The 7756-nt window shown below is 44.0% G+C and overlaps 1 protein-coding gene across 1 annotated transcript in view; it reads right to left on the bottom strand.

Annotated features, from left to right (window-relative positions):
- The window catches only part of SORL1 (sortilin related receptor 1), a 185312-nt gene that overhangs the window by 45797 nt on the left and 131759 nt on the right, over positions 1-7756 (bottom strand). Inside the window, exons 25-32 of the mRNA XM_019666166.1 lie at positions 7435-7517; positions 6155-6251; positions 5051-5182; positions 3922-4048; positions 3594-3763; positions 3193-3324; positions 2368-2502; positions 1432-1587 (exon numbers count right to left, since the gene is read on the bottom strand). Coding sequence (XP_019521711.1) covers positions 1432-1587; positions 2368-2502; positions 3193-3324; positions 3594-3763; positions 3922-4048; positions 5051-5182; positions 6155-6251; positions 7435-7517 — 1032 coding nt within the window. The remainder of the gene's footprint in view (positions 1-1431; positions 1588-2367; positions 2503-3192; positions 3325-3593; positions 3764-3921; positions 4049-5050; positions 5183-6154; positions 6252-7434; positions 7518-7756) is intronic.

The following is a 7756-nucleotide window of genomic DNA, read 5'->3' as shown; positions in this document are numbered from 1 at the left end:
AGCGGCTGCTCAGCTCGGGCTGGACTCGAACCGCTGTTGCTCAGAGCTCAAACTCTTGAGCGAGCTCTTAACCAACTGAGCCATTCGGCCGGCCCAACGTTTCTTTATTTAAACTTTCACCATATTTTGTGATCACACCTCATATTGTTCTGGTAGGCACAGGGGTGGATTCACATCATGATCGCAAAAGACAAGGTACACATAATCATTATGGGAAGAAAAGATTTATACACATGATATGATTAGGAAGCGATATATGGCAGATCACAGTTAAGAACCAAAAGGTAAGTTCAATGAGATTGGAAAAGAGATAAAAAAAGCTCCAAGCAAAGCTCCGTGGAGGAGTGGCTTGAGAGGGAGAATAATTCCCTCCGTGTTGGAAGCAGGAATCTCAAATTTCAGCAAACCTACGAATCATATAAGAAGTTCCTGGTCTCCACCTGGAAATTCTGATTCTGTTTTTTATAAACAGCCCAAGTGATTCTGTTACAGGTAGTCTGTGTACCATACTGAGAAATACTGACGACATAGTGAGATCTCTTTTAGCTGCAAAATCCATGCTTCTGTCTGCTGTGATAGACGGTGGGTTTTACAGAGAGGGAAGTAGAAGGACAAGGTCAAGGAAGGTAGTGGTTTTTGAAAAGGTAAAACCCTGATGAAGGAATACAGGCAGAGAACTATCCAGAGCAGATGAGGAGCCCAGCTTGGCAGATGTAAGAAGTAATGGTAGGCAAGGGGGGTTGTTCACACAGGGTCTTGAAAATAGGATTCAGGGGTGAGCATCTAGCTGTACAACAGAGGACAAACGGGAACAACTGATGATTTTAACAGGGAAGCAGTGGGATGAAAATAGCATTAAAGGAGGAAAATCAGATGGTTGACCTAGAAGTTAGTTTACTAAGAATTATAAAATGCATGGCAAACAACTGTCAATTTTCTTACTGTAGCTTGAGTTTTAAATAGAATCCTATTTATGAGAGAACACAGTATCCTTTACCTCTAGATTCATTTAAGGGCATGCAATAGATGGGGTCTCATAGTTTCACCCCAGCCCCTGGCAACACGGTTACTGCACAAACCTTCAGCTGCCTCTCCATGTTCAGCCAATAGATGGCAGTGCTTACCCTTCTTTTAGTAGGTGGATTGACAGCTAGCAAGCAGGAACACGGCTGGCTGTCTGGCTGTCTCGGGAGAGTTTAATACACACACAAACACTTCCCCCTAATTCCTATTGTAATTTCCTACGGAGAAGAAAGCAAAAGAGACCCAACTGCAGCCAGGGTGGAAAGCAGCGTGGCTACTCTTTCTTTGCAGGAAGATCAAAGGACATTTGCAGAAGATGAGATATCCTAGTTCCCAGTTCCCGTGGATCTCCCTGCTCTGGAAGTGAGAAGCAGCCTGGCCACAGAGAGGCCCACGGCCAGCACTTACCGGGAGATGGACAGGCTTCCTCATCAGAGCCATCTGCACAATCTCGGTACCCGTCACACACCCAGCTGTCCATCACGCAGGCCCCATTGCTGCAGCGGTAGTAATTAGGTGGACACGTAGAGGACCCAGGAGTCGGGGAGGGAAGAATATGTGAATCTGAGGAAAACACCAAGCAAGGAAACCCAAAGTGTTATAAGAAGCTTGATCTCAGACCAAAATGGGTCCCAAACCAAGTGTGTATGTTCCAGTTTTAGCTGCAGCAGCCCAGTGCCAAGCAGTTCCGAAGAGCAGCTCTAAAAATCATTTATAATGGGGTGTCGGAACAGACTATTTTTTTCCTTTTTTTTTTAGCAGATTCACCCTACCTATTGTATGTGATTTGGGCTAACAGTCAGATGAGTTTGCTTTTGCAGGGGCTCCTGCAGGCTGATGGAGGAAGGTGACTCAGAATGCACTGGGTATGTGGGGGAGGGATTCCTTCTAAGGCTAACCACTGTTCTGGTTAATTCAACCACAACTATCCCAAGGCCTGGTTCAGGGGTGAGAAAACCAAAAACGAAAGGTACGAGCATGCATTCCACATCAGTGCTTCTCAATTGTATCATGGCACACATGTCACCTAGAGATCTTGTTAAAATGCAGATTCTGACTCAGGCCTGGGATGGGGTCAGAGATTCTGCATTTCTAACAAGCGCCAAGGAAAGGCAGATGCTGCTGGTCTGCAGACCACACTTGCAGTAGCCAGGCTCTAGGGTTCTCACTGTGCCCTGCAAAATATGGAACGCATATTCCTAGAAACAGGAGAAACCAATCACACTGATTTTTCCAAATGGGAGGAGGATAGAAAAGAACTCAGGGAGTTCACCCTCAAAAACTCGTTCCATAAGCCAGGCCCTAAAGTGTCTTGGTTGTGGGGCAGACCCCAGGACTGCTTACCTCCACAATCTTTCTCATCAGACCAGTCCCCACAGTCATTCTCCCCGTCACATTTCCATCTATTGGGGATGCAGCGGCTGTTCTCACACTGGAACTGGAAGTAGCGGGAGCAGTTTGGGGCTTCTGTAGGGTTTTCTGGGGAGATCAAACACACCATCAGTCATCTGCCCTGCACCAGTGGAAACAAAACACTGCACATATATACACACAGCCTCCTCAACACCCAAGTTCCAAGGCAGCCCGCATATCCCTACCACAGAAAGACAAGGCAGCTTCTTGGACCCAGTGAGTGACCAAAAATTCATCCACAAAGTCAACAAAAGCCCCCTTTTCCAAACCCCAACTCATGCTTCTCTGACCTACACTTTTATGTATCTTGCGAATGATAGACCTGAGTTTTTAATTTTGACACTTTACCAAAAACAAAACAAAACAAAAAAAACAACCTAACTACTGATAACACAATGGTGACAATGATGCTATTACATTGTGGTATCTATAACTTTTAGGGGAGGAGGGAGAAACACACTCCAAAATATCTACCATTTATTCCTCACCTACTATTTCCCCTGTACAGAATGTGAACTTCCTGACTGGGAAAAGAAAAGGAAATGGAAGAAACACGCCCTAACATCTACTAGGGGTCAGGTTGCCACTTTAAAACTCAATTCCTTACATGGAGATCAAGAATTGGCAGGAAGTACTGCTGAGGGAGAAGGCAAAGCCAGCGCTGGAGTATGCTGGTGAGTATCCCCTCCTTAACGACAGGGTCCACTGTAACTCAAAGAGTAGGGATGACAAGATGCAGCTCTAAGGTCTTCTTACCACAGCTGGCTTCATCAGAGTAGTCGCCACAGTCATCCATCCCGTCACACTTCCAAATCAAACTGATGCACACTCCATTCTGACATTGGAAACTGAACTCATCACAAACCTTGTGGAACTCGGGGTCTTGGGCTAGATAAGGAACAAAAACATCCATGAAATCCAGATTACTTTCATACTGAACAGTTCAAGGTAGTAATGCTCCTTGGAAAGAAAAGGNGACATAATAAGGGGAATAAATGTTCAACAACTTAGGCAGGACCGTAAAACTTAGCCACAATACTTCTGTACATACGAGGCACATATGATTATGTTCCTACAGTGCTCAGCATCCTTGGGAAACCCTCTGAAAATGCCCCATAAGGTCTTATACATGCCATAAAATAAACTGAACCACTTACATCCTTCTGGGGTCCTCAGAGTCACGAAATCATTGGTACTGTGCACCTTGCTCAGACACTGGGCCTGGACTTTCACCTGATAAGTGGTATCTGGCTTCAAGACTTTTAATATCATGTTTGTTTTATTGCTGTGGGTCTCCAGAGTCTTCCATATGCTCTCTCCAACCAGCCTGGCCAACAGAATAAAGACAGGGTCCTGTCAAATCAGCATGGGGTAGCTGAGATGTTGGACCCAGTTAATAAAAAGCCACTCCACGTACACCACGAGAGTTATGGGACATCCAGTGGCAATGACAGCATTTTCTCCCACAGCAAAAATGGGACCCACCTATAGTAGACATTATATACACAAGAAGCAGAAGGCATTTTCTTGGGCCGCATCCAGGTCAAAGTTACTTCCCCAGAGAAATCAGCTGTCCACTGAAGATTCTGTACTTTGTATACAGCTAACTCATCTAGAGAAATAAGGGAGAAAGAGGGAGAGAAAGTGATATCTTACAGATCCTTGCATTTCAGAGGACCCAAGAGGTTCCTTGATTTTTGATAGACCTACCAGGATCTATAATGTCAGGTCACAACCATCATCTTAAAAGACACTCCAGAAAACAGAGTGAAAACCTTCCTATACAACCATTCCTAAATTTCTCCTAAATTTCCAGTCATGATATTTTCCCTTGCATGTTACCTCCTTGTCTATACTCCTTTAAGGCTGTTTCTCGATAGAGGAGACTGTAAGTACAAGGCCAAAGTCACAGCAAGATCTGTTATTGCTACAGACTAAATAAATGTTTGTGTTCCCCCAAAATTCATATGCTGAAACCTAACCTCCGATATGATGGTATTAGGAGATGGGGCCTTTTGGAGGTGATTAGGTGATGTAGTTGGAGGCCTCATGAATGAGATTACTATCCTCATAAAAGAGATCCTGCAGAGCTCCCTTGCCCCTTCCGCCATATGAGGACACAGTGAGAAGACAGCCATCTATGGACCAGGAAGCAGGAATTCACCAGACACTGAATCTGCTGTTGACTTGATCTTGGACGTCCCGCCCTCCAGGACTGTGATAAGTAAGTTTCTGTTGTTTATGAGCCACCCAGTCTACAGTATTCTATTGTACCAGCCTGAAAGGACTAAGATGATTACTAAATGCATTCCAGACAGAAGGACTGCATGAACCGCACCACAAAGCCTGAGGCTCTGGGAGAGCAATGGTGCGTCAACACGAGGTGGGAAGTCCATGAAAAACAAACCTCAGACCAGCGTTTCCCTAACATGCATGAGATTAGCTGGATGCTGTATCAGATGTGGGACAAGCCTCACCTCACTTGGGACTCCAAAATGGGGCAAAAATCTGTTTCATGGTTAGACTGAGGAAACATTCAAAAGGGTTCTCGCTAGAGGTCCATGACAGAGGGCCGAGGATGAGCCCCGGGGTAAACGAGGGAGCTGGCACTCACCGCTGCAGGCCCTCTCGTCGCTCTCATCGGAGCAGTCCAGGAAGCCATCGCAGCGCTCCGAGAGCAGGATACAGGCCTCGCCGTCCTCACACCTGAACTCCCTGCTCATACAGGTCAAGGTGCTGTGCGTGGCTGAAACACAGGGAAGGGGCCATGTTGTACAAAAGGGTTATCATGTTTAGGAAAAGTGGTTTGTATTCCATGAACTAATCAGCTTCTTCTTCAGAATATGCCTCTGGAATCATGAGAGGTGACTCCTTGCAGGCACTGTGATAACCTCCTTATCTGACACTAACAACTGGAATCTGCCTTCATGACAAGCGAGAGCTCTGGAGTCAGACAAACTAGGTGTTAAATCCCGGTTCTGTGTGAGTTTGAGCAAACTGCTTAACAGAACCCAAATTAAGTTCCCGTTTGTAAAATTGGGATGACAATTCCAACATTGTTGTGTCTACAAGGATCCTAATAAGATCAAGCACCTGGAATAGTGCCTGGCTGACGACAGGCATCAACAAACTGTAGCTATAGCTCTATAGTGCTACTAATTATCCTGTTACTACACTAGCTTGCAGTCCAGAAAGACACTCTGGTTTCTGGTTTGAGTAATAACGAGGCGAATCACAATATTAAGAGGCATGCCCACTTTGTGTAGCATTTTAATTGTATAGGTTTCATAGTACAGTTAAATCTTGGATTGCGAGTAACTTTGGTTTGCAAGTGTTCTGCAAGATGAGCAAACAGTTCTAATACATTTTAACTTGGTAAACGAGTGATGTCTTGCAATACAAGTAGTTTGTTTCCAGAATGAATTATGCTTGCAAACCAAGGTATTACGGATTTTACCAGAAAATGAAATAGCACAAATACAGAGCATAAGTAAATTCAGAGTTACACAACTCTATGGCTGTCAACCACAATTTGATGTTTTCTCCAGTTCTGAGAGTTAAATGGCGTGGAATGACAATACAATTGCAAGTGATTCTAAAAAGAGGAAAAAAANCCAATTTTCCTGGGCACCGCCCCCCGACAAGCTCCACTGTCAAGAAAGCATTGGTCTAGCCTTACTCCTTCCTGCTAACACACTGACTAGCTCCAAGGTGTTACCTTTGTGTGACAATATGCTCCCTCGGAAGTTCAAAGTTCTCTTTTCTTGTTTGTGGGTGTCAAATGCCCAAAAGAGGTTCACCACATAGCCATTCACCTGCCAAGAACCAAGAAACTTGTCACATGAACAATACATTCACAGAAGATACCAAACACAAAAGGCACTCCTATTTTTATGGTTTCTCTGGGTATCTCATTTCTTACAATGGATGGGTTGTTTCTTTTGATCTTTAAACTAATTTCATTTGTGCTATCACTGAATATTTATACTTCACCTACTTCTAAAAACAAACAAGAGACCATTATAATACACAGATTCAATGAAACAAAAATTAGTATAGGATAAAAGGACAATAAAGGCAGAAAGAGGAAAAATTCAAAAGATAATTAGGTTATGGTAATTAAGGATAAATCTTAGTTCAGGTAGTCCTTGCAGTCAAGGCCAAGAGGTCAATCAAAGTGGGCTTGGTTAGATCTCACTGTCTAACAGGAGCAAATATATCCATGCATCAGGAAAGACTACCTTTTCCAAGTCCTGAGCTCATAGAAGGATTTGACCTAAAGATCTTTAAATATGGAACAACAACACAATAAGAGATGAGAAAGACAAGGTCTATATAAGGCCATTTCTTGCATCGACTGTCTTTGAAGCCAAGGGCATGACACCAAATTGTAGTTCAGTGAATGGCTCAAGGACTCCAAAGGCTGTTGGTCCCACCATAACTTCACAGACAGGAAGGGACGTGAGGAAACAGACAAAAAAGAACAGTATGGAAGGTGGATCTCAACTTGAGAAACCACAGGGACACAGATAATTATGGTGAAGTTGGCTATGCAGATGGGCCAAGGGGAGGGGCTGGAGGTGCTGGAAGAAGCAGATACTGGATGAATGTAAGTGGGTACATTTCCAAGTATCTGACTCGCGTAAGACTCTTCCACTGCGGGAGCCTCTGCCTTAGCGCTTAGCACCAGGAAATCCAATAAAGCTGAAAATTACAGGGCATACATATGCTGTTAACACAACTCCTTATTTGCACTGTAGCTGTGAACCACTTAATTATATGGTTTAAAAAAAAAAAAAAGGCACCAGGCTGAGGCAGAATAATTACATGTGAAGACTCAAGTTGTTCTTCCTGGGGGAAGGAACCAACCTAGTTGTGCTACTTTAGCGTCAATGGATCATGTCGTTTGTTTTTCTTAATCTTACTGGACTCTGTTGTTATCAATTCCTATACAAAGTAAAGCCCCACCCAACTGCTAGGTTGAAATTTCCACATTACCTTGATGTCACTATCCATGGTCAGGGTAAAGCTTAGAGAATTTTCACTATAGTTGTCAATGTGGATATCTGGTGGTGGGATCACTGAAAACGAAAAGGAATTCAAAGAGAAACCACGTGATGAAAACTGAGGAAGGCAGGGCTTAACAGTTTTCAACCCAACAGACAAAGTGATCTTTCAGTTGGGGAAGAAAGGGCATTTCTTTGGCTGTTTTTAACTCGTCCATCTCTTTGACCACTGTTTTCCTGAAGCTGAGGTTGGGTGCACAGTTGTCTGGTGAATACATAGCTATCTTGGCTCAGTCAGCTATCCTGGCAATTAG

Source organism: Hipposideros armiger, unplaced genomic scaffold (assembly GCF_001890085.2).
Source record: "Hipposideros armiger isolate ML-2016 unplaced genomic scaffold, ASM189008v1 scaffold_463, whole genome shotgun sequence".
Classification (NCBI taxonomy): Eukaryota; Metazoa; Chordata; class Mammalia; order Chiroptera; family Hipposideridae; genus Hipposideros; species Hipposideros armiger.
This window is presented reverse-complemented; position numbering and strand designations above follow the sequence as displayed.